This window comes from Aythya marila (assembly GCF_965140915.1).
Source record: "Aythya marila genome assembly, chromosome: 8".
Taxonomy (NCBI): domain Eukaryota; kingdom Metazoa; phylum Chordata; class Aves; order Anseriformes; family Anatidae; genus Aythya; species Aythya marila.
Window position 1 is genome coordinate 29,758,515 of NC_139049.1, and position 26,375 is coordinate 29,784,889.

At 43.1% G+C, this 26,375-nt stretch overlaps 1 protein-coding gene across 2 annotated transcripts; it reads right to left on the bottom strand.

Moving 5' to 3' along the window:
• Positions 1 to 6,626: 6,626 nt before the first annotated feature.
• TM2D1 (TM2 domain containing 1) lies at positions 6,627 to 26,110 on the bottom strand. 2 transcript variants are annotated; one of them, XM_082766151.1, is made up of 7 exons: positions 25,677 to 26,110; positions 24,938 to 25,007; positions 22,884 to 22,992; positions 18,911 to 19,002; positions 15,391 to 15,464; positions 14,041 to 14,159; positions 6,627 to 7,878 (listed from the first exon to the last, which is right to left on the bottom strand). In XM_082766151.1, exons 1-6 carry the CDS (start codon positions 25,863 to 25,865, stop codon positions 14,049 to 14,051), a joined length of 645 nt encoding a protein of 214 aa, XP_082622277.1. In that variant the 5' UTR covers positions 25,866 to 26,110; the 3' UTR covers positions 6,627 to 7,878; positions 14,041 to 14,048. The 2 variants fall into 2 exon arrangements, with proteins under 2 accessions (XP_082622277.1, XP_082622276.1); XM_082766150.1 differs by lacking the exon at positions 6,627 to 7,878 and having other exon boundaries at positions 12,341 to 14,159; positions 25,677 to 26,109.
• Positions 26,111 to 26,375: the final 265 nt, after the last annotated feature.

Sequence of the window (26,375 nt, forward strand, 5' to 3'; positions counted from 1 at the left end):
GGACAACAACAAAATCTCACATAACTCTTCCTGAGGGTCCCCTCCTGCCTCAGCACCATGGTCCTGAGCCCTCCCAAGCACTGCCTGCCCCAAGGAAAAGCCATTCTCCCAGCATTTTCCCATCTGGGATGCTTCCCTGCTTCACCTCGCTTCACTGCACCCCCTCCTTTACAGCCTCACCATTGGTTTTGGGGAGGATTTTCTCATTTTTAAATAACATTTTAGCACCACTTGGGAGTAGGCAGAGTGTTTTTGTTTTCTTTCCCAAGGGGGTTTGGAAGGGGGGGCAGGTGCTTGGTCTGCACCCACACCCCTGTCCTGTCGTGGCGTCAGGCCCCTGCGATGCTCTCCTCCATGCCGCTGCCTCACGAAACTGGGCCTTCTGTCTCAGCACGAGACGTGGTGAATGGCAAAATTCAGCATGACGATGTTCATGGGGAGGAGGCACACAGTCCTGCTGAGTGGAAAAGAGGAACGAGCTGAGGTGGTTGTTGTCTGACATAACGAAGGAGAAAATGGCCGGGGGGCGCGTGGGGTGGAAAGCTCTCCTCCCAGCACGGACAGGATCCGCACAGGGAACGTCCCACCAGAGCAGCTGTGGAAGGCTGGAAAATGAAAGCTCTTGGAGCCAAGAGGCAGAGGAAGAAGCAGATAAAATACACTTCTGAAAAGGATTCTGAGGTGATACTAGTGAATTTTAATGCACGGGACTGGCTGCACTCCCTCTGTGGCAGGACGCAGCCCAGCCACGGCTCAGCTGAATGCCTGTGGTGGGGCTGAGGAAGGGAAGGGAAGGGAAGGGAAGGGAAGGGAAGGGAAGGGAAGGGAAGGGAAGGGAAGGGAAGGGAAGGGAAGGGAAGGGAAGGGAAGGGAAGGGAAGGGAAGGGAAGGGAAGGGAAGGGAAGGGAAGGGAAGGGAAGGGAAGGGAAGGGAAGGGAAGGGAAGGGAAGGGAAGGGAAGGGAAGGGAAGGGAGCAGTTCAGCACTGTGCTGCTACACCCATCTCAGAGAATTTCAACCCCTGCACACTGAGGCAGACAGCAGAGGGATGGCTGGCCCACGACGTGGAGGTGCCTTGTCAGAAGAAACTGCTGGAGAAGGGAATGTAAAGGCTGCCAGGTCACCGTGCTGGCAGAGGGTTTTGCTGGGCTGGGCTCGGTTTGCTTACACCACAAGGGCCAGCATGGACGTGGGAGTCTGAACAGCGCTGGTGGGAGCGGCAGCACAGGCCACCCCCAGCACTCCCTCAAAGTCAGCTTCTTAAAACAAACACCGCCCTGGGACAGCAGCTGCTGGAGATAACCAGCGGGTTTGGGTGCTGGAGGCGTTTGGCCTTCATGTTTTTCTCCCTCCAGGCACAAAATACGCCGTTATCTTCCGTCCAGCACACGCACCCTGCGCTGTGGTGCCGTGGGCACAATGGCTTCTGAGCGTAGCCTCAGTTTTGTTCACCTCGGAGAAAGTCATTGGTCAAATTTAATCCAAACAGGGATCAATTAGAAAAGGTTGTGACAGACAGTTAAAGTCACCAGCAACTCCTATAAATTGTGGGTAGAATTTCCTCCTTTGCCGTATACCGGTTTAATGTAGGAAATGGCTCATTTGCAAGCTAAAGGTTTAATTAGGAGAAAAAAAAAGGTCAGCAGAGATCAGATGTGAATTGCAAAGTGCCAAAGAAGTTTACTGCAGCATCATATTTATTGAGAGGCATGCTATAGATCTGCTCCCTCTCTGCCCAGAATGCTAATAGCATCCCTTTGAATTCTTAATATCAACAGAAAAATCATCGATGATACATGGGATGCTTTAAAACTATTTGGCACCTGCTTTCCCTTTATGATAATCAGAGGGCTCTTCTAAGACCTGGAGACTCCTTTACCCATCTTGTTAATTGTGGATCGGTCTTTCCAGGTCAGGTTTCCACAACGTGACACCTTTCAGCTCGCTGTTTCCTCTCCCATCCATCGCAATATGAGCTTTGCACAGGATATTTATTGCTCCTACCGATCGGGGACACAGTCACGAAAGCAGTGTAAATTGTGCCAGAAATACCAGTGTGATGAAAATTCATGGGGATTCTTCCTCACCTCACTGTATTCCGAGTGGTTCTTGGGGGTGTATGAGCTGCAGAAATAACGAGTTCTGTAAAAGCTCTCTCCAAAGCCCCAGCAGCAGTAAAAGTGTGAATGCAGGAGGGCTTGGCCGGGGGGAAGGCAGCACGAGCCTCCTCCAGCCACCTTTTAGGCCAGCAGCAGGTGAGCAGAGCTGTGGCTGGCCCTGTGGAATCACACCTGGCACACCGCTGCTTCAGCAGACAGAGGAGAAGCGCCAGCGTCTCACCCTGAGACCTGAGGAGCTGCCCCCCAGCCACCACACCTTCAGGGATACTCCCACCGGTGGGGATTCATTTTGGTGCTGCAGCAACTTCCCTCCTGCTGGGACCTTGCCAGCAGGCACAGGTGCTGTTTCCAGACCAGTCTGCGCTGCAGCTGGGGCTGGGCGGCTTCCACGCCGCGAGGCCGGGGCTGAGCAGGGCTCCGAGCGTGCGGCATCGCCACTGAGCGCAATGAACACTGCAAAGGTGCAGAGACTGCGAGCAAGGTGGAGTGAAATCAAAATGGCAGCTGGACCTGGCCAGGAGAACAACAGCAATTTTTACAGTCACTTCCATTTGTTCCAGTATCACTCAACCCAAACCCAGTTTGATTTGATGCCGCGATTTTGCTTTAAGCAGCGCTGTGTGAGACAGGGCAGACAGCAGAGCAGATTGCAAACCAATGTCAGTAATTTCAGCGGGCAATGCTAATTCCCAGCACCTGAGACTCAAGTCCTCCGTGCAGCGCTGATAGCACTGATTTCAATACGTTCAATAAAGGAAACTTTCTGAACAGCAGGCTGAGGACAGAGGAGGCTCTTCACTCTTGCAGAGGGTCAGGAACACAGCAATTATCGGCTGGCAGTTCCAGCCGCCTGGTAAAGTATGAAGAGTAAAATAAACACGTTGTGGCTCTGAGCTGAGAACAGAAGAGCTGTAATTGTTTTGAAGTTTGACTACTGCCCTGTCTCACCGCACGGGGGGAATGACGCAGACCTCGGCGCATCTCGCTTACGACAAAGGTGCGTGGTGCTCCGTGATTCCAGCACGCGTAAGATTCAGGTGTGATCCACGTAAAGCATCAGCCATTTCCCCTCGATCCCACCCAAAAGCAGCACTACCTTGGGCGAACCCCACTGCTGTTCCAGAGCTGGCTTCTGTGAACGTCTGAAGAGGCGCAAGAGCCTCGCTCGTCTTTGCTGGGTGCGCAGAGGCAATTCGGCAGCTCCGACAGCCACATCGTGCCTGGTATCATCCAAGCTGACTCGATAGAGATGTCAGGTTTGAAAAGATAGCAGAAGTCTGCCTTGCAATTTAATTGGCTTACACTTCTGTATATCCTATTTTAAAAGTAAGGCCTTTAAAATGCGATTTGGACGAGAAACTTGTGCAGGGCTTTACCCTGGGCAGTCTCACAGACCTCTCAGCAACAAAAACAGAACGGCTCTTAATACAAGCTGCATATACGGTTGGATTTATGGACTATTCATTATTTTAATAGCACTTATTGACTTAGGGTCAAATATCTTTTTCCAACATTTTTTTTTTATTTAAGGAAAGAGCCCGTATGTCACAATCTCATGCCTCATCTAATTGGATAAGTGTTTCCTTTGTCCTTGAAACCGAAAAGTAGAATGCGTATCCAGGAGCTACAGAATGAAAAAGCATCTGCCTTTGGTATTTGGCATGCCTCAATTAAAAAACCCGCTGCCTGTGCTATAATTTTTTGAATTCTGACCAGCGCACTTCTGCTCAGATTCAAACAGACAGTTCTGAAGGTCAAGCTTGGGGTATTTAAAACCAAATCCTTTGGAACAATGCTTAGAACATTAATGTTTTACATACAACAGAAAAGAGGCCCGGAACTAGCAGAGCTAAGCTTGTGGTCATGCTGAAATCCAGGGACCGATTCACATGCTCGCTCGTCTTGGAGCGTTTCTGCAGGCTCCTGCTGGACTGCAGTTTAAGTCCGTCTGCACGACGTGGCTCCCCTCCCTCCCATTCCCACGAAGCCAGTGCTCAATATGCACCAAACACTTCCATCTTTAAAAAATAATTGAAAAGGTGCACCCTGAAGTTCACTGGATCGATCCCGCTGAATTATTTTATTTAGAAGACACTTCATTGTGTCAAAGATTTAATGGAGAGGTTACGATGCCCAGCCTTCGGAATGTCAATGCATTAAACTGGAGCGGTGCAGGGAATGTTAAAATCCCCCTAACGTATGCCCAAGCAAAACTGTCAGATTTTTGAAATATGAAAATTCTTACGCGGTTTAGATAAGACCCAGACTGCTGAGGAAAAGGAATATAGCGGCCAGAATCCTTCTGTGTGTGTCTTACAAGAACAGGGATGAAATTGAGCAGCCTCTCTCCAGGCTCCTTTGCCTTTCCCTTACATCCCTTCGAGTGCTCACTTCCCCGCCTGTGCCTTCGGAAACGCATGCGTTTTTACACCAGCACTGCTTCCCGGCATACGTGATTAAATACCTTCCCCTGTTATTTATTGCCTATTAAACACCGTATCTTCGGCATGTACCTTCACCAGACAAAGATCTTCGCTATCAAATGCAGACCTCAGCATGTCTTAGGCCAGAGCAGTTTACTGCAATGGTCTCTGCGTGGGGCTGCAGCTGAGAGCACTGAGAAGGCTCCAGCACTGCAGAGCAGGGCTTGCTGCTTAGTAAGCGGCACCGCCGGTGTCTGAGAATTACCCGGCTTTGCCACATTTTACATTTCTTGGTACATGTGATAAGGCCGTAATACAGAAGATGTCCAACGGGTTTTTATTTCTCTCCTTGGGGAACGTCTCTCTTCGGTGCTGCCGGAACGACTGCGATCCACCAAAGTACTTCGAGGCTGTAAAGTTTCAAGTGAAACGGAAGGGCGGGGGAAGGAATGACAAGTCCTTTTTACTGAAATTCTCTCCCCAAATGGATTTGGCAGAGCCCAGCTCTGCTGATCTTAAAGCAAGGTTTATCATTTGTGCAGGCTGCTGCCTGAAGGGGGAACAGATCTTTGAAGTTTCTGAATGATGGAAGGGGTCTCCCCCCGCTCTCGCTCACACACATTTTTAAAGGGCGGAGACTGGGAGATGCTCAACTGCCCTGAGTCAGGAAATTACACGACAAATTAAACAATTATGTGTTTTAGTGCCGAGCGTCTATTTCGACACTCGGCGCCAAACATGCATTTAACATGAGTTCCACGGGCATCGACAGCTCCCCGTTACCTGTAGCTCTGCGTTGCGTGGTTTTCCTGCACGTTGGGAGCCCCCCCACCACCGCATCTACACCTTGGAGAGATTTCTTTATCATTTATTACACAAGGCACTGCCTGGACACTGTTGGAGTGACAAGGACTATTTCCTTAATTACTGTACATTGATAATAGCATTTACTCTGGCAGCTCCAGTGCTATTCAATCAAGCAAGATTCAATACAAAAAAGCTGATTTGCCAAAAAAGAGATTAGCATAAGTGCCTACAGTCACATTCTATTTTTGAAGGTAAAGCTACTGTGTCTGTGAGCTTGCTTGTGGGAACTTTATAAAGAGAGATTAATCTAGTTTATCTCCTTCAAAAGATATTTGGGGAAATGACAGAGTCAGTGTTTAGGTTCGTGATAACGTTTTTTTATAAACATGTAAAATAAAGAGCTGCACAGAAAGTGCTTATCAGGAGCAGGAAGGTGTATTTTTTCTCTTAGGCGAACGTAGATATTTGTTGTGAAAAATTCCGTGTTCCCCGGTTTGCCGTTGCTGTTCTTTGTCATTTGATCAAGTGGTGACTGTAGCTGTTGCACTTTAAAATTAAATGCTATTATTTATGGTAGAACTTGTGCTAGTTAAAAATGCAGACCTCAGCACTATGTACGTTTGTAAGCAGAAGGTTAAGCAGGACATTTTAAATGGTAAAGCAAAGGGCTTAATCAAGGCTGAAGAGCAAAATGCAGTGGGATAACAGATACAGTAAACAGGCATTAATCACCATACAGGCTTAATCCAGGTATTAGGCAGTCTTGGGGCTAATATGAAGACTCACTTGCATAAGGGCTCATTCTATCAACTCTTAAAAATGTGAATAACTTTATTCTTGGGAGAAATTTCATCCAAGTTAAAGGCACTTGCAAGACCAGGCCCATAGTGTGCCTTTGTAAAACGGTCATCACACAATTATTTTGCCTGCAGGGGATTTCTGAATTAGAAGACACGTGTAGGGGTGTGGCTCAAGAAAAGAAAAAATTGAACAGCCGGAGCATCGGGAGCCACTTCTCCAGGCTTTTTCCCTTGACACTGTCTGTTACTGTGACATCGAAATCCAAGCTAAGCACTTCTTGCCAAGGATGGACCAAATAACACCATGGAGCCAGTATCATCTCAGGGGAGACCGCTCGCTGTCTTAGTGACAAATTCAGTCACTACAAATCCAGGCTTAGAACATAGTCCTTCCCGAGCCATAATCCAGTGCTTGCAAACTGCGTTTAACCACTGATGAACTAAAACTTCAGTTTCAAGAAGATAACAGCACATCCATAAGTATGAAATTCACTTTTATTAGGTGTTTAGAAAGGTTCAAGTGCTTCCACATTTAACTTAACATCACAAATTCCCCACCTCTGTATGAACATACACACCACGTGCACTGACGTCCCAGCACGCAACCCCCATCCTCCAGCCCAAGGTGGGTTTTGGCATCCTGGTCAAGTTTGGCTCACCTACCCCTACCTCCACCTACCCCTGAAATGGAACCTGTAGGCTCAGGGCAAGCCCAACGTGAGCTAACCGGAGGAAAAGGGAAGGAGATGGAAGTGGGGAACGGGGTAGATGGCCACACTTTATCTATTCAAGGAACAGCAAGATGAAAAAAATCCACAAACCTTTAATTGTGAATGTAGAAGAGGGACAGTGATGTAACTGTTCCCAGGGAACACTATTCTTATTTTGTAGAGGGAGGTGAGCCAAGATACTTAAGCTCTAGAGAACCTTTAACACAGGAAGCTATTTATCATAACAAGCTTGGTTGATACTGCTCCCATACTGAACCAATTAGATTAGCCTATTTCGTCATACTTCATAACTTGGGATGATAGGTTTCCAAGCATGGTACAGTGCAGTAATTGAATTTTGATCAAACACACATGGCCCATAACCCAGTATGTGAAACTTTCAGAACAGTTCACAGCTTTTAAATATCCAGTCAACATGTTGCCAAAAGTACAGGATGTACTTGATGCAAGTGGGAGAGGAGGGGGGAGCACGAGTCCACGCCGTAACTTGGTACAGCTGTAAAACAAACATTTTTTTGTTCCGATTCTGTTCCTACTTTAGCAAAGGAGCTGGGAGGAAGACAGTGAATGTCAAGTAAGTCGTTTTTCTCCCCAGCCCCCACGCCCCCCAGGCACACATTTCCCTTTTAACATTCTTAGATTACCACAACCTTTTAAATTCACTATACTGTACTTTCATACTGTATTAGACACACCAGCAATTATGTTTGTTAGCATGACACATCCATTGCTTACACTTAGTTAACAAAATAACTTAAAAGTCGCATGCATCATCCTCTTAATAGGGTTATAATCAATGGGACCATGGAATGAAAGCCCTAAAAATTACCCCCCACCTCTGCATTCCCCAGGCTTCTGCCTCTGCCAACACAATCCATATGTTGGGCAGTCTCTTCGGGCTCAAGGTGAACACCCAGTCAGTGCTTTGCAGTCCGTGCTCTCCTCTTACACGTTCTTGCTGTTTTCTTCACAGTAAATCCGAGGAACTGAGGAAGGTTCTGTGTAAAGGAAACAGAACGCATGAATAATTTCATTCCCACCGCTCTCCTGACTCGGGAGCAAAGCACCCTCTGCAGAACAGGTTCACGATGAGGAGTTTTGTGCTACTTTATTCTGAGCCAGCCAAACCCGAGCTGCTCTCTGGCCCACCCCTGGCAGCCTGGCACGCTGGAGCAGTGGGGCAGGACAACCCCAGCCGCTGCACGGGGCGCTGCCAACTTCCTTCTCGTTTGAATGCTTCGACCCGAAAGGCAGTCGGAGGCTGTGCAGCTCTCCCAGCACCTCTGGCATCTCAGCTCCCCGAAAGGGAAGCACCAGGGCAGCCAGCACCTTGGTTTTAGCTCAGGTGGTGCAAGAGACATAAAAGCTGGCAATTACTGCGACAGCCCTCTGAAGAATTTAGGTTTATCTGAGTGCTTCTGGTCGCACTCCGTGGATCAGCTGCCTCCAAGACGTCTCACACACCTGCTCTGGAGTGCAGCTGTGTAAGAGAAGCAGCCACAGGTTCCAAGGGGAGAAATGGTGCTTTCCAGAGGTAACAAAACATGCATCTCGCTCTGTCCTGCCACTGGTTGGGGACAGGGACATCACACAGGTACAGCCACCCCTGTCTGAGACAGAGTGCAGGAGGATGCACTGGAACCCTTCTCCCTCCCTGCCCCACGCCTGACTAAGTTATGATGCTGCAGAGAAAATAAAAAAAAAAAAATAAAAAAGAATTCAGTGTTCAACTTATCAAACTTGGTCCAAGTTTCAGCTCAAACCAAGGTTAAATAGGCCTGTTCTAAGCCTCTTAGAGATAGGATTTATATAGTAATTACAGTAATGGAAACTGATCTTTATAATTTTTATACTGCCTAAAATTCTGCTGTGTCATATACATCTGCAGAGCCCGAGAACTGTGCTTCTCGGCGAGAAGCACTGCAGTCTTGAAAGCAGCCATTCAAATGTATAATGGAGAATTATCAGAGCATGAGGACGGCTGAGATATAATGAACTGCAAAGAATCTGCAATCCTGGAAAAGTGAGGAGTGCATAGTTGAGAAAAGCAGCATTTTTAAACAGTTCATTTTGTTTAAAGTTTATGGAACTACGTCCTCATCACCCATGCTATGAACTGCACAGAGAATGCCCCTTTTATTTTTATATTTCTTTTCTTTTCCTTTGCTGCAGTTTTGGGTCTAGAGTGAGAGCACAGTGCATAATGCACCTTGGCCAGGCACAATCCCCCTGCTCTTTCCAGTTTTCTGTCGTGCAAGGAAAAATGCAGGAGTGCTAAGTCTTTGCTGTACGGTAAAGAACAACTTCAGGAGATTTGGAGATCTGATAGGGGGTTTGGCTCCACCTTCAGGAAGCAGAAGGCAAAGAGACAACATAGTTTTAAGTTTCAGGCATACTTTCTGCTGAAACTAAAGCCTACACCCCTCTCTAATAGACATCTATTCCTCCTCAACGCGTTTTTATTTCATACATATAAAAGATTCCCTGACCTGATGCCCTGACATTTCCACAGATCTGATCCTGCTCCGAAGAGCCCGACTCCTCCTAGAGGTTCTTGAGAACTTGTGGAAGGATGCCTGAAAACAGCCGATAGGTGAACAGAGCTGAGGTATGAACAAAGGACAAAGAAAAGCTGCTCTGAGGTGAGAAAAAAAGAAATTGTGTCACACATAGGATGTTGTAGTCCTGCATCAAATATTATCAGTCATTTACACTCTCCGTGCTGAGGTTTCCATGGAGCATGAAGTTTTCTCTGAGAATTCACAGAGATTGGAAAGGTTCTCTGGGTAACACAGACGGACTGAGAGGAAGAAAGCTGGAAGAGTTGATCACATTTCAGTCTAGCAAAACACATAAGCATATGCCTAAAGTTAAGCTTTTTTCTCCCCAGATTCTGGCAGCAATTGCAGAAGATGCAAACAGACTAATCTCTTGTATTTTACCATCAGCAGACTCCGATGCAGCTTGAAATAACAAACACCCAGAACACAGTAGCTGGTTAAAAAGTATGATTTAAATGAATTAAAATGCCACTTTTTTAAAAAAAAAAAACCTATAGTGACCATTTATAATGATGAAAATGATGAAGTAGTTAGAGATGAGGCTATACTAAGTTTGAAAGACTATGATGTTATCAGTGAAATAACAAGAAATCACCCAGTTAGTGACGGGCAATGGAAATGTAGGGTTGCTTGCAAAATCTTGCCTTTGGCATTTCCCCAACGGGGTGCGCAAGTACCCAACCCGACCTTATTGCAGCCAACATCTTTTTCTGGAGGAAACAGGTTCTGAAAGTGCAGAGCAAGCAACGGGAATGGCTCTCAAATGGAATAAACACCTAATGAATCTAAAAATAATAATAATAAAAAACAAAAACACTGAGAAGAGATGGGAGAAGACTGAACAGACAGAGCCGTGTAAGCAAATACAACTGAATATACTCCTGAGGAACAAAGGAAACAATTCTTGATGGGGTGACAACAGATGTTCTCCAAAAAAATTCTAACGGAGCATTTCAAACACAAAGACCTTCCTGTGGAGCTGAGAAGTTTTTCTGGCAGCCATGCAGCAATACATCTTCGGAAACATAACAAACCCTACCATTTGAGGTGCTATCAGGTCCTGAAAGCAGCAGTGACATCTTCATGTAGTGAGTGGTGGGTGGTGGTAGAGAGGGAAACAGTTAAGATAGCAAAATACTGTCACGGGAGGTTGCTGTAGCAGAGTCTTGATTTAAATGGCTGTAGGAAGAGCTCATCAGAGAACTTGGTCTAGAAAAGCCTTTTGGAAATGTGCTCTGTACCCAAGTGAAAGGTACACGGGCTGACCTAATGGAATAACTACGACGCAGAGTAATTTATGGGTCATGGAGTTTCACCTAAGTGCAACCACTTGTACTGTGTGAGTGTAGTACGCAAAGTGCCCAAGGCCAAACGCTCCTACTAGCTGCTGCCCCACCACACCATGGTTAAGCGTATTGCAGAAAATCCTCCTAAAATGTAGACTGAGAACAAAAAAAAAGGTTTATGGAGCCATTTTTGCAATGCCTGAACTGCACTGGTACTTTGGGAAGATTTGGATTTAATTCCTAGCTTGGATCTGCAGCATCTTTGCTGAGTGGCTTTATATGGGTTTTTTAATGTAAGGCACTTCGAAATTCTTTTTTTTTAAACTCTGGCCTTTACTTTTTACACTCTTTTTTTTTTTTTTTAAAGATAGAGAATAATGCTTCTTTGTCTTGTTGGAATGTCGAAAAGATTCCTGAATATCTGCAAGGCAAGCAGATACCATTTTATCCGGGAACAAGGCAGGAGGATGACACAGTACACTGTCTGACTGTTTTCAGTGCTTTGCAACTGTTTTTAAGGAAAAGCTACAACCAAGAGAGATTATTCCAGTGCAGCAGGAGCAATCAGAACCACAGAAACACTGAGATGGACAACTTGATTGACAGGTGAATGCTAAAGCAGGCAGCAACACAGGAAATCATCATAGGACAGACATTTTGATAAGTATTACTGTAGCCAATTTATTATTAACACAGTGGGACAGCTTTACATCTTGCATCACACTTTTCACAGTCCTTATGGTAAACATGCCATATCTGACAATTACAAGATGAAAACAAAGACCTCACTAACTCTCTGCTGGCCCTGCAGCACTATCTACTCACTCAGTTAACCCTCTCTAAACTTCAGCGGTGCAACAAAACGAGGGTGTTCAGATACACAACGTAATTCATATCAGATCCGATGCAAGTTGCAAAGCTTGTGCCATCTGCGACACTGATTTCTAAGATTTCACATAAAACAGAGATGGTTGTGAAAGTTGTGAAAGAAGTGGAAAGTTGTTAGTACAGGATGGAGGACTAAGTGGAATGCCATCTCAAGGGAATTAAAATAAAATCTTGCCAAGGTGCAAAATACTGTTCTGTCTGGTCACCCTTGGCTCCATTCTCACTGCTATGACCAAACGGGGCAGTCCGGAGCAGAACGGGCACCGGTATCACTAGCAGAGGACTGGGATTTAAGAACCCTACTTTTTGTTTTATTCCCTAGATTGGTTCTAGATATGTGTTCTGTTTCTGCAGAAACACTGTAAATTAAGTTGGAATAACCACTCCTCTCTCTGCTGGTCACTTTATTTCTGGAATTAACGAACTATGTGATGGACCTCCTAACTAATCATACTTTCATCTGATTCTTGCAAAAATAGCCCCCACATTCTTTTATGGATAATGAAGCACAAGATGGACTGCTGCAGTCACTAAGTCAAGCCCTCTGCTACTTGTACACATGGAGATGCATTTTAAAATGAAACCTTGTGTGACGAGTTCCCCAAGGGTTGGTTTGTTTTATTTTGCTTTTTTTTTTTAATTGAATTGCATAGTATCTTCCTATTCTCAGAGCTATATTATCAGCTTCAGGGTTAAAAAAGAAAAAGCAGACAAGTCACAGGATGATCTGTGCCATGGGATTTTATTTGATTCAAACATTTATTTTCCATCCACTTCCTGTCTGTTTTTGCAAGTGCATATTTCAGGAAACAAATCTGACATGCACAAAGAGCATTCAGTGAAAGACAAAAAGGGAGATGCGACAAGTATCAGGCAAGAGAACAAAGCTAACAGAGTATTCTTGTCTCTTTGAGTCCATGAGTAGAATTCACGTTAGCAAGCGTTCCAAAACTATGTCTGAGTGAAAGAAGGAATGAATGTTAAGCACAAAGTGCTGCAAGTGGTTGATTATCATTATGTGGCATGTCGGGTTACACTGATGTGGAAAAAAATAGGATTTCTTTACAAAGCTCTCAATGCACTAAGTCTTAACGTAGGTTTAAAAGAGATTGAAACCATGAACTGCACTTTAAAAAAAAAAAAAATCAATTTAGGAATCTGATTTTTGCATTCCCTCAAAAATACTTGTTGCAGACACATTAACAACATTTTATTAACAACATTTTGAAAGTTTCATCAGAAAACCAGAAGAATAGCCCAAATTATTGAAAAAAATCAACACTAAAGTTTATATAACATGGGTTTCTCGTTCACTTACTGCCAGTTTCCACAAGAAGATGAAGGCAATGTTTAAAATTGGTCAAATAGCATCAAGATTCTGTTGACATACTTCCTGTCACTGTATATACTTTTATTTGAAGGAACATCCATGTAAACCTTAGTTGTCCTAGAGAATTTAGTTTAAATGTTTTAAGAATTTATTTTTTATTAAGAAATTAATTAAGAATAACAAAATTTATTTCACTGGAACACAACCGATTAAAAAAATATTTTAAGGGCTTTATTAACACAAAGAACTCATTTTTTGACATTCTGTAAACCATATGTACCAATTTCTTTTCAAGAAAAAGAAGGTATGTCTTTCACTGTGGACGGTTGTAAGGGAGGAAACAAACAAACCAAAATAATCACAGCATTTACGTCCTATTCTAAACTTTGTGCAGCCCAACATTCATCCACCTTCCTATTTTGAGATGTGTCACCCATGGTTCTATTTTTTATGCCTACTTATTCGTACTGCCGATCAGCATTGACCAAATTTTCCAGCTTCACCAAAAATTCTCTTTAAGCTTTACGGAAAGAGTTCATTCAATTAATATGATTTCACAGAATGTGCTGGCACAAGTTTTAGAGCCACTTGGATTTTAACTAGCAGGGTACAGAGAAAAGCAGTTTCCATGGTTTGGGATATTTCGGTTCACTTCCGAACTGCTACTCATAGTTCTGAAAACAACCCCCGAGTGTAATCCTGGCCCATCCACGCTAAAACTTTCATCAGTTTCAATGGAGTAAAGATCAGTATAGTTGTTCTGAACAATCCTTTCCTTGCCTCTCTATAACCCCCTAAATTACACCGACAGAGACACAGAACAACACCAGTGCAAATTGCAAAAGTCTGCACATCTCACAATGGTACAACTTCGCAACCTCGTACACGCTCACAGAAACAGAGCAGTCAAAGGAACTTGGCACCTTTGTGGTAAACTCATTCACTTGATGAATTTTCATCTTTCACCATCTTTGTTCAATGGACATTTAATATTCAGTTCTGATGAAGTGCAATTAATAAGTCATCAGCGACTTCAGTGGACGGCTGGATCCATCTGTAAAATAAAATGCACTTACACAGACACAAGACACTTACTGCCGGGGTTACGGGTAGCTCTGCATTTTCCTGAATGTTGCATTGGTAATCGTGAGCCGCGTGAGCCTTGCTCCATAGTAGTCTATAATGTAACTAGAGCCATCAGAAGGTCCAACAATCTACGAGAGAAAAAGAACCAAGACTTTTCAATACAAAGTGAAATATACACTTTGTGCTAATGTCTCAATTACTGCTAATTTTCCCATCATAAAATTAGTCATGCTTAATTAGTCAAACAGAAACTAGATTTATTTTGAAGTTATGCTGTAGTTTAACTATTTTAGAGAGCGCTGTCTCAGACTGAACATTTCCCTGGGGCTTCTAATCAACCAAATTACACAGCCAGGCGCTGGTACTAGGTTAAGCTCATCAGGATTTGAGTCACAAAATCAGGCTTACAAACGAGTGGGCTCCAAACCACTTTTCTTGAACAAAGGAAGGTAGGTAGGAGATAATTAGGTTGATGACAAGTATCTTTGTACTTTGTACTGCACAGGTAAGAAAGAGAGATTGAGAGAAGATCATGGCTTTTTTGTTCTGGGAACGTTAAATTGATATAGAGTCACCAGGGAGATGAATAAGGGGAGATGAACGATACTCTCAGTTGTGTCTGTAAGCGACATGAGGCAAAATCACAACGGTAGTATAGAAGGGAACTTGAGGATACACGTATTTTAAAAATTACATCTTTTTCTATAAACCCATACAAACAATTTCTATATCCTCAATGCATTCTGAGTTCATCATGGGAAACGAATCATTTGTGCTACATGGCTGCACTGTAAAATAAGAGAATTTGGCAATTTCACAATTTGGCAATGTCACAAGAGGTCACCCTAGCCAGGGATTTAACCACCAAGAATCCTACAGTAACAGCTCTTGGGTGACACGGGACTTATATTTGAAGAGGCAGGGGAAAAAAAGTGGCAATGTCTTCTCTCCTGCACACTGTCCTGAAACCCCAATGATGGGCTCCATCAGTAACAAAGCCCATGCAAATGCCGAACTTCAGGGTTCTGGGAACACCAGGCTTTTTCCTCATGAAAAGTCTAACACTGTGTCTCACAAAAAGAGCCTGTAGGTTCTTACAAAGTGAATTTACAGTGAAACAGCTTCCAAGCTATTCATTTTAAGTATTGCAAGATAGCTAATTTATCTAATTTTTCATACAAGCAACAAACACCTTTTGTATCTATATTTTTTGCAACGTTAATCTATAACCACAGCTAAAATAGATGCCTTGACTTTTGAAGAGACAAAAGTTCTTAAGGTTAAAATGCTAACAAAGAATTAGTAACCAAAACTTTAGCAAACGCAGATTTGCATCTTGCTTTGAAAGCACTGACTTACCTGCATTGAAATCAGTATGAAATCAATTAGGCTACCAATTCCACAAAACCCTACTGTGCAGAACTTTAACAAACCTAAAATAAATAAATAAATAAATAAATAAATAAATAAAAATTTAACAGTAGCTTTAAGCCAGCAACTATGAAGCTCACATTGCTGGCTGCAATCACATCCCAACCCTCCGCTATATGTACAAGTCTAGAAACAGAACTGAAGTTATAGATCATTAATTGTCAGGGAATAATAAAGATATATATATGTATATATTCATATTTCTGCATCCTGAATACACTTGAAATATTTTAAACTAACAACTTTTACTAGAACAAAGAAATACTCTTAAACAAGACAAAAGTTGATAAGCAAGTTACTGGAAAATTTCCCTTCTTTGATCAAACAGAGAAAAAAAAAATCTAAACTTGAGCTGCAAAATTTACTTATGAATAGAGGGAGACTTTCTATCACCTCTTGAGTTGCTGCACACAGTGATTTGATTTCAGAACACGCTACTTTGGCAAACCATTTTAGTATCACTTTTATATTTTTGCTGAAATAGGAATTTTATTTGAATATATTTATACACATATATATAGAAACACTTCTTTTTAAGCAGTATTCAAAAAAAGTTGTTTTTTGTGCAAATAAATGAAAGAGTCATAGAAAACATGGGAATAGCAACTAACAGATAAATGTTTCATGGGACGTTGCAATGAAAGGCAGACTACTTTTGGTGTTTTCAGAAGACTGATTTAACTTTTTTATTTAATACCAGTAGTTTCTTGTACAACCAGTGTAATACAATGAGTACTGTATATACTACAAGATAACACTTAGCTGAGCTAGGCAAACATTGACGTTACTTAAAGATTAAAAGGCATTTGTCTCTTTGCCTAGGAACAGCCAGTATGAAGAGGAATGCCTATCTGTTGCACTTAAGTCAGTTCCAGGCTATGCTGTTCAGGGGAAACACAGTTCCCTGCTAAAAAGCGGATCCTTACTGTGCTTACAGGGCCCAGCACACTTTGAGGCAAGAAACAAGCACGTTGGTAACATCGGCCAGTGCAGCCTCGCATGGCACCTCTTCCCCAAGGGAGCTGGCACAGCAACAAGTTGTGTTGTGCTGCACAATGCCTGACAATGAGAAAGCACAGCAGTTTTCCAAAGGATGAGCCTGCTCTCGCTCAAATACCTGAAGGTCTCCTGACCTCTGTCTCTTCCTTTCAGCTCCCCCTCTCTCCGAAGCAGAAATCTGTCCAACACACAACCTCCGCTCCCCAGTGCCCCATTTGTGTGACTGCACAGAGAGAAGTGTGGCAGGATAGCTGCTTGCACACTGTGGGAAGAGCATCCCACTGCCTGCAGATAGCTCCCATGGTTGACAAGATGAAGCTGGCTGATTTATAAACTCTACAGAGGCCGTTTATCATCATTCCATGGACCGACAGTACAGTCAGAACAGTGAACATGTATCTAATGACCAAGAGGATGAAGGAGTGATAGCAGGATGGTCTTTCAGCTGATTAAAAGAAAAGCCTATGCGCATATTACAGCTGAAGTTGTGTCACTTAAATGTGTAAAACCTCAGCGTATCAATGTTTAAAATACCTCATTCCCAGGGGCTGACGTGTGAGACTTGCAGCAGCCAGACATGGTTTGCCCGGCTATCAGTGCTGGCGTAGCGTAACAAAACAGAAGGGAAACAGACAGCTAAATAAATACTGGCCTTAGGAAACTGCAGTTAAAACAATTAAATAATATCAAATCTTTGGTGAACACATTTAGTTTGTTATTATCTCTGAATCAAGTGCGGTCAGCATTTAAAACACTTATTTGTGATGCTCATTCTGCCACCTCCTCTCAGGCTTCAGTCCTGGACCTCACCCTCAGCTGGCACTGCTGGTCCCAGCTGCTCCAGTTTACTTGAGGAACTGGCTGCATCCCATGGAGCCGTCCTGCAGTACGTTACTGGATGCAGAACTATTTCTGAACTTGGCATACGTTTCTGGAGTGCAGGGTAAAGTTGATTTTTTTTTTTTTTCTTCCTCCTCACTTTCCTCCCCAACAAGCAGATCACACTGAGAAAATAAACTGCTCTAAAGCACGGAGGGAAAAAGCAGTGCTCTTAGGCAGTAATAACTTCTGGTTTAGTTCACAGTGTGTGGGAGAGGAAGAGGTTGCCTTCCTGGCTTCTTCACACTCAATAGCATGTTTGCATTTGTGCTCTCTTTAACCAAAAGAGAAGGAAAAAAAGCTAAGGAGCATTTACCATCTTCATAATTCTTGCACAAAATATTTCAATGTTATTCCCTTTCTTTGTCATTTTTGCCAAAGCATGGATGACCTCCAGAAATATTTACTACAGTCAAGGAATCCAATCTACTGATTTTATTTCTCTTTTCTATTCTTACCTATTTGCTTTTTCCTTCTTTGGCTTTCAAAAGCTTGAGAACCTGTCTTTAGAGGAGTTTAATTTTACATCTGTTAACTCTGCTTACAGTGTATTCCAGTGGGGTTAGCAAACACCAGCCATACAGAACTTCTACGTAAGAACAGAGTATTTATAAATCTACAGTTCTGCAGTATATTACAAAATAACTACTGCAAATTATTATTCCAAATCCAGTGATATAACAAAAGGTGCACCTGAGTGACTGATTCCAAAAATATACTTCTTTGTGAAAGAGATGGACAAAATAAGCGCTAATTATAGAATTTCAAGGAAAAAAGACACAGGTGTTAACAAAAGATTAACTGGAAAGACAGATAATGTTAAAAAACATGAGGGTTTCTACTGGATGGGCAGAAACTCAAAACTCCCAGCTGAAGGGACAGCAACATGTATAGCTTTTTCCAATTCACTGCTCCACACTATCTAGACTTTAAATTTACTCCATTTGTCAGGCTCAGAAACAAAGAAAATCCAAGACAGTAAAAGTAGTTCTAACATACTAAGGTATTTGCATTACTTATAAGCCATTGGCACCATCACCCTGGGAACCAGGTCCTAAAAGCAGTAAGTAGAGGTAGATCTTATTAAAGGTCCCAGCTTCTGCAGAACTATTATTAATACTACGAGCTATCTTGAAGGCATGCGTTTGCCAGAATAAATTCCATATCCCAAAACACTAGCTTTACTGTAAAGTTTGCCCTCAATTTTCCTGTTAAAATCAAGCATCATCAAGTAGCTGACACATCAGTCAAAACCACTCCTGTTGCAGTGGCTCACAGAGAATGCAGTGCTAAACATCAGCGTCAAGCAAACGTAAAGCAAAATGAATGACAATAATCATGTTTGCTTGTGAGGCAACCGTATATCCATTTGTCACCACTCACTCCAACAGCATAGGAAGCAAAGGTTCATAATCCAGGACTTCATCTTATTTGCAATGAAGTAAGGATTCTAGTTGCAAATACAAAAACTATGACAGTCAGCACTTTTTATTCAAAATGCACGTATACACAAATAACTCAGTCATTACAATATGCTTTAACTCAAAGAAAAAACAAGAAATAAACTTACCTAAGGCAGGATAGCCTAGATAAAATCTATCTGCTCCCAACCATCCCAGAAATAAGGACAGAGCCACTGCCACTTTGTAGGAGTATCCATTTCTGCCAAAAGAAACAAGGAATGTAGACAACGACTGCAAGACAGATTCACTCATAGTTCTGAGAATTAAAGCAGTGACTCATTTGCCTGCTGCTTCAGTTAAAAAAATAAAAAATAAATCAGATTTGTTATTTATCTTTAATTAACAGAGACAGGATTGATAATGTTACGCTTTCAAACTTGTTAGGCATCCCCCATAAAGCAACCTCAGCTGTCACAACTCAAGCACACTCTTGCAGAATACCAATTCTTACGACTCTTATTCTGAAATTAAATCATCATTTCTTGTCAAGAAAGACATAATTCAGTTGCTGATCCATTCCCAGTTTTACAGAGCACTTCCCAATAGTTCAGACCTATTGAGACAGCCCTGGAAAGCTCTGAGATGTCTCTGAGATGTGTGCGTACTGTCTGTAGGCATTAGTCTCACACCCAGCCAAATAGAGAGGAACAGAGTAGACAGGTGAGATGTCAGCAGAGACAGTAATTGCGATGAGACTTGAAGGAGAAATGAACCATGGCCACCGGCTGAAGAAGCCAGAAGGATTCAACAAAGAGGGTAAGCCATGTACCGATCCCTGTGCTACGCACCGAGGGCAGTAAATGGCACGCACTCATGAATGGAAAGAACAGAGAACTGCACAAAGATGCACAGTAGCAGGTAGACACCTTGAAGTTAAATGCCCTGTGGTTAGCCATACACAGCACACCGACACAACAGGCTGCCTGAGATTTGTACCGACTGGCACCATTCTTGCCACCAGTTGGGGCGATGTGGCCACCTAACCATCAGTAATCTTCACTCACTGCCCATGGGGGCTTTGCACTAATAGCAAGCTAGGAACATCGAGCTACCAACTGCAAAGCCATCCTTTGCTGCACCGGTGAAAAGCTAGCTTGTGAAAAGAACAGAAACCCAAATCTAATTAGAACTTAAAAAAAAATAATCAATAATTTACTGTTCTGATATGTGCACTAATATGTGCCAGCAATTACTTAATAAGCCCAAATTAAACTCTCGGTTGACAGTTGAATAAAACATGGTTTCACAAAAGACAGTAGCTGAGAACGCTCCAAGCACCTTTATTAAACACTTTCAATGCCAAATAAAGATCTACATTTTTGCTTATTATCTAGATTTACTGACTTTAAAACTTAATGGCAACATTAAGTGATTAAACCGTGACTCTTACCTCAATATTTGTTACTTAGTGCTTATTAGCAACACAGAACATACCAGGCATTTCTGGAACCTGATGTAATGTAAATTATCAGCTTTAGAACTGCCATGTTTCCACTGTAAAGAACACTAATTGTTTTATGTAAAAGTTGAGGTAAACTGTTGGGAAATGTTTATCAACTAAAAAGTGTCAACAAACCTTTCAAGGACACTAAAGCCTAGAAACAGCTTTTGCATAGAAGGTGGGAACGCAATCTGAGATGCTTCTGATCGAACAGTCAGAAAGTAAACTTAGCACTTGCGTCTGCTTTGAGATGCTGTTAGAGGGAGCGCAGTCTGCAACTTCAACACCACCAACCTGAGGGGCAGAAGAGATCTAGTGTGAAGTGGAAGCACGTTAACACTCTAACAAGGCTGCCTCCACTCTCGTCCTTCGTCTTACTCATTCTTTCAGATAAAAATACGTGCTGAAGAATTAACCAGCAAGCAGGAAAATAACACTTCCCGCTAATCTAAAGGAATTTCTACAACTGGGTAAAAGATGCCATTTCTTTTCAGTTGCTCTTTGATTTTTCTCATGCTTCATCCAGTCTTTCCTCGCATAAACACCTTTTCCTCCTGCTGGCCATGCCCGTTGATACTACCCATAGTACTGCTGCACGTGCCAGTGGCCTCTGTGCTCTCTCAGGGTCTCAGCACTGCTCAAAGACCTGTCCACGTGGAACTTCAGGGCTTCTGCAGACTGCCATTTGATGGACTCCTTGCTTGGAAGGATAATGCTGGCACAGGGGACATTTCAGGCCTGCAGAATCAGGGCCATATATTTGCATATTAAGCAAAATACATGACAGTGACAATGTGGGGAATTCCAGAACCTGGCAAAAATCTAGCTCTAAACCACTAAGTTAAAACCCAACCAATCCCAAATCCCAGTCCTTTGCTGTAGCGACCTCGCTAGTAGTTACAAGTTTTTCCTTGAACAAATACTAGGAGCAGCTGAACTTGAACACATCCTCATACACAAACAGAACAGGATCCTAGAGCTGCAACCTAGACCGCTGCTAAATTAGGGTGTTGGCTGAGGACAACATGCTGATTTGCTCCTTCCAAAAGCTAGGGATAGAAATTAACCTGCTGTCCCTACACAGGGGCAATCCCACTGTGGGAAGATGCCTACTTAAACCAATTTTCTGGATAAATGTGCAGTCATTTTTGCCGCTATTATGCAGGTATTTTTCACCAAAACTCTGGTAAGATGTTAAGAAATCTCCAAAATCTCTCAACAACATGCCTGCATAAAACCCTCCTAAATTCTCAGTTGAACTTTACTAGAGGTTTCAGCATACCCACAACAGGTCCTCTTACCCCTGTGCCACACAAGCAGTCGTAGGACTGGAAAAGCCACGGCAAGTTATTTTGGTAGCTTAACCACTGGTAATTTCATCACAAATAATAGCCACCATAAAGTAACAGACAACATAAGAATAACATTTTTCTGCCTACACAGATGTGTTGGTTTTTTAATTCATAAAGAAAATACAAATTTTACAATGTTTCTAAAAAGTACCTTAAACCAAAAATATATACAAAAAGTCTGAACTCAAGAATAACTTTATTTTAAAGAGGAGGCAATTTTATTGAACTAGTGTAGCTCATCTTATTCTCAGCCCCCATCACAGATGGGACTGGAACGCAATTGTTTCTGGACAAAAATGTGACTGAAGTCTCGTTTGCTAGCATTTAAATTTGATTAGATGTAATAATATGTTTTCTTCAATTTGCTGAGCTTTGACTGTAGAGAAGACGAAATACAAAGAAAATATTTATGAAACTAAGCGGCAGAGCTGCACTTCTGAGCGAGGCAAATTATTGAGCAGTAAGCACCGCATCACTAAGGTGATAAGGAATACTCAGCAAACATTGCAACTGGAGCTGTAATTTCCAAAGATTCCACAGTTGGACAAAAGGAGAAAGCTCCTGCATGACTCCCACAATAAGCAGAGACAAATGGTGCTGACAGGTGTTCATTGATCATGAGCACTGACCAGTTGGAACATTTATTGGTGTCCAGAGCTTTCCATCGCTCACAACACGCTTCAGAAAAACCAGGTCCATCATTTTCAAGTTACAGAAAGTGGCTCTTAAAAGACATGCAGGACTTGATTAAAAACAAAGTTTATTTAAATATAGACAACAATTCCTGTAAAAGAGATTTTCAGGGTACTGAAGAGAGACTCATGCTCCCCCCAATATTTATGCATCCCCCATCCCTGTGCTAGCACGAGCACGTGAAGAGACTGTACAGTGACTCAACCTGGGGAACTGATCCAAGCTAGTTCAAACCCACAGTTCAGTGCAGGAGGGGATGACAGGGAAAGGGATAGAGAGGAGTCCTTGTCCTGATTTTAAGCATGTGTGAAGTGTGGCCTTGGAATTTGGGGCAAATCTTTGCTGGGGTACACACTAAGGTAAAGTGAAGACAGAAACGTAACTAAACAAACAACAAAGTTTCCAGAACAGAGACAAACTTACTTATAAACATGCACACTGTATCTTTATACTGTTTATAATATTTATTTGAGGATGAAGTAACACACATAGGGAATTCCATCTTCCTCCTCCTGCCAACGCATTGTACCATTTCAGAAAAAATTCGATGCGAAAACAAAGATAAATTAATACAAAAAATAACGGTGTACTTACACATTGCGGCATGCAATAGGCTTGTAAAATCCAACTTCATGTCCAGTAAAGACTTTTTCCACACCGAGGTGATCTTTACAGGTAATATTTGGTGCTGGCAGACACTGAACTGCGGACACAAAAAAAAATATTTGCAATTAAGCAGAAACTGACTGGATATTGTAGCATTTTCCTGACAACACATAAGCAAAACAAACAAGTGAAGTTACACTGTGCAACACTCTAGAGGCACAGCACAGTACACACAGCCTCCTGCTCTGAGCAGGAGGCTGGACAACAGGACTGCCTGAGGTCTCCTTCAACCCAAACAGTTCCCTTATTCTAAGCTAAGGCTTGGCTCATAAAAGAACCAAAGTGGAAATCACAGCAGAAAATGACATCTACTAAAATTCTGTGATGTATTACCAGAGTATTAGTCACTCTCCACTGTAAAGGACTGGAGAATTCCAGTCCTTTACACACTTCGTAGTAGCTTTCAGTACTTGTGAGACCTGTTGATTAGTTCTAACTGAACTGCTGGATGGGTTCAACATTTCTTTCCTGATTTTCCAGTAACACCCAGAAGAAAGATGAGGATTTGGAATTATTTTTTAATATCTATCCATATTGCATAGGACCATCCCAAAAATTAAGTTAAGTTCAGATGGTCAGTATCTGTAACATGGAAAAAAAAAAAGCTGTGTCTGGACTTAATTGCCATAAAGTCGTACATGGATGTTACTGATCAATGTGCCTGGTCTAACACAGCTACAGAAAGCAACATTCTTTCTTTTACAAAATTTAAGCAAAGAAAGCACGGCTTTCTATTTAGAAGAAGCCACAGCAGTTAAAATATTGACACAGGGAAGGATGCTGTTTTCTTGTCAAACACATGCCAGTACGGCTCCAAACCTGCTACTCCATGAGACTACTTGGATGCTTTGAATTAAACCCCTGCCTGTTTGGATGATGAAATCCAGAAAGATGTTTAAAGACTGTATTGCTTCAAGCATGAGTTTTAAGACCAACGTTTTATTATTTAGATAATGCTGATGGAGGATATGACTCAGATACTGTGAGGACTATCTAAAGTCTGCTGCATGTGTAAAAATTATATAGATATAGAAATGAACACATTAATAAATTCAGCAACCTCCCCCACTCTGAAGCAAACGTATAGTGTATCGAATACAATCACGTGGTTAGACACAACTACCAACGTGAGTTGTGATCAAACTACAGGATATTCTTTGGCTCACCGACTGCCTGTTTATAATCAGGGACACAATGTCAAAGATGATGTAAAGGACTGAACAACTTCCAGGAGGATGTATTTTGGGAAGTATATTCAGCCAGTCTCTGAAAAGTACTTGGAAAACCTCCACTATCCCTAAGCATCCCAATAAAGAAAATTATTTAGTGTTTATACACAGTAAAATCTGAAAGATATCAAGCATGCACATGCATTTTAAACATGAGTGTACATAAAGCAAATTAGCTAACAAAGAGACCATTTACTTCAATGCCTGCAAACACCAGAAAAGCTAAACATGTGTAATAAACCAAGCGACCAATTTAACTGTGTTTCTGTCATCCTCCAAAGAAAATCTGAATTTAATGTCAAAATAAGCGTAACTGCTTTCAAAAGAGACCCTCATGGCACCAAAAACTCTTGATGATGGAAGGCACCATCCTTCCTTAAAAGAATTATACAGATTTTGAAGGTTTTGAGGTTGCTCTGCCATATGTCAGTTCTTCTAAGTATATGCAAAACTGAGTAGGACAGGAATGGTTTGTTCTAATCACAGTAGAGAAGGACAGGGCCTAGAAGATATGACATACTTTGAAGAGGTTTACCAGAAACCTCACTTAAAAACGTACCAACGAGAGACAACATATTTATTCATTTTCAGTGAAGCATCCCATGTACACAAATGTTCCAGGCTTTCACACTAATGACATTACTGATCCCATGTTTTAAAAGCTCATCTAGCAGATACATAAATGCATGAATTAAATGCTTCCTTGGAAAATGTAATTACTGTCAATATATGTTAGAAATTAGAAATCCTTACCATATGCCGTGTGATTTGTACAATTCATTGGTTCTTGTGTGCTATTGTCTATTTTAGGCTCATCACACATATATGTTCAGGTAATTGAGGAAAACATTTTTCATATCAAACACTACAACAGGTTTAACATTAATTTATTCCACCCTCTTTAACCTCTGAGGATTAAAGATGTACCTTGATGTCAGTTTTCCTCCCTCCCCATCCCCCCAAATAGGAACAGCACATTACCATACAGCAAATCTGCTAATCCAATTTAATACATCAATATATTGCATAAGCTCCACGCTTAATTAGTGCTGCAGTCAGCACTACCTCAGGGAACTACAATATTTATCAGTCACAGTCTCTGTATTTGAAGGCGACAAGGTAAAAAACCCCAGCCTATGCCTCCTTCCGTATTTTGATACCGGAGTACCTTTAAACCGAGGCATTTGGTTGAGAAGATTAAAGCTACAATAACAAATTTCAAAGAACGCCTCAAAACGAACATCCGAAACGCCGGGAATTTGGACTAAAGAAAACGTGAGCAGGAACAAATTTTCAGAGGGCTGAACTCCCACGGCCAAGTAAGGCAGGAGGTGAAATTAACTTTTTTTTTTTTTTTCCAAGCTACCCCCAAACAAACCCGTGCCACCACACACACACACCCCCTCCCACCGCTGCCCCCCGGTGCCTCACAGCCGCCGACCCCATCCCCTCAGCCCCCGACCCCCGTCCCCCCGTCGCGGCCGCGCTCAGGATATTGCCCCAGCCGCAGCTCATCGCACTTGGGCGGCGGCTCCGAGCTCGCCGCTGCCCTCACGGCTGCGAACCAGAGGAGGAGGAGGAGAAAAACGAGGAGGAAAGGGAACGGGGCCTCGGCCGCCCCTCGCCACCTCAGCACCGTCCCCGCCGCTCCCGCCGGCCGCCGCCCCGGCCGGGCGGCCATCTTGGGAGCCGCGGCCGCCGTCAGTGACGCCGCGGGGGGGGGGGAGGAGGAGAAGGAGGAGGAGGAGCGGCCCCACCGCCCTGCCTCCGGGGGAGCCGGCTGCGCGGGCGGCCCTCTGGGTGCCGCTTTTATTTATTTATTTATCTATTTTTGGCTCTTTCAGGGGTTGGCCTCGGCAAATATGGCTCCTGAGGCGGCTCGGGGAGGCGGTGAGGGCACAGCGTGCCCTTACCCAAGATGGCGCCCGTGCAGCCCCCGCCGGGCTCTGTGCCCTGGACAAAGATGGCCGCCCGAGGGACGGCGCCCCTCTGCCCTTACCCAAGATGTCGGCCCCGCCTCAGCGGGGCGGCGCGGGGCGATGGGGGGCGGTGAAGGGGCTGTGAGGGGTCCTAGGGCTGCTCTCGGGGGGCGTCCCCTGCTCCAGGAACCGCCTGGAAGTGGCTGGTGAGGACTGGGTTAGGAGGGGTGAGAGCAGCATGGGCAGGCGGCTGAGGGACAAGTACGGGGCTG

Bases quoted from the DNA above. Each gene is read 5' to 3' on its own strand.
- TM2D1 (XM_082766151.1), bottom strand. From the start codon at position 25,865: ATGGCCGCCCGGCCGGGGCGGCGGCCGGCGGGAGCGGCGGGGACGGTG. The intron at 25,008-25,676 runs CCTGAGCGCGGC...ACCTGAACATAT, and splicing joins AGCTGCGGCTGGGGCAATAT to ATGTGTGATGAGCCTAAAAT. The intron at 14,160-15,390 runs GTAAGTCAGTGC...TTTCTCTCGTAG, and splicing joins TCATACTGATTTCAATGCAG to ATTGTTGGACCTTCTGATGG.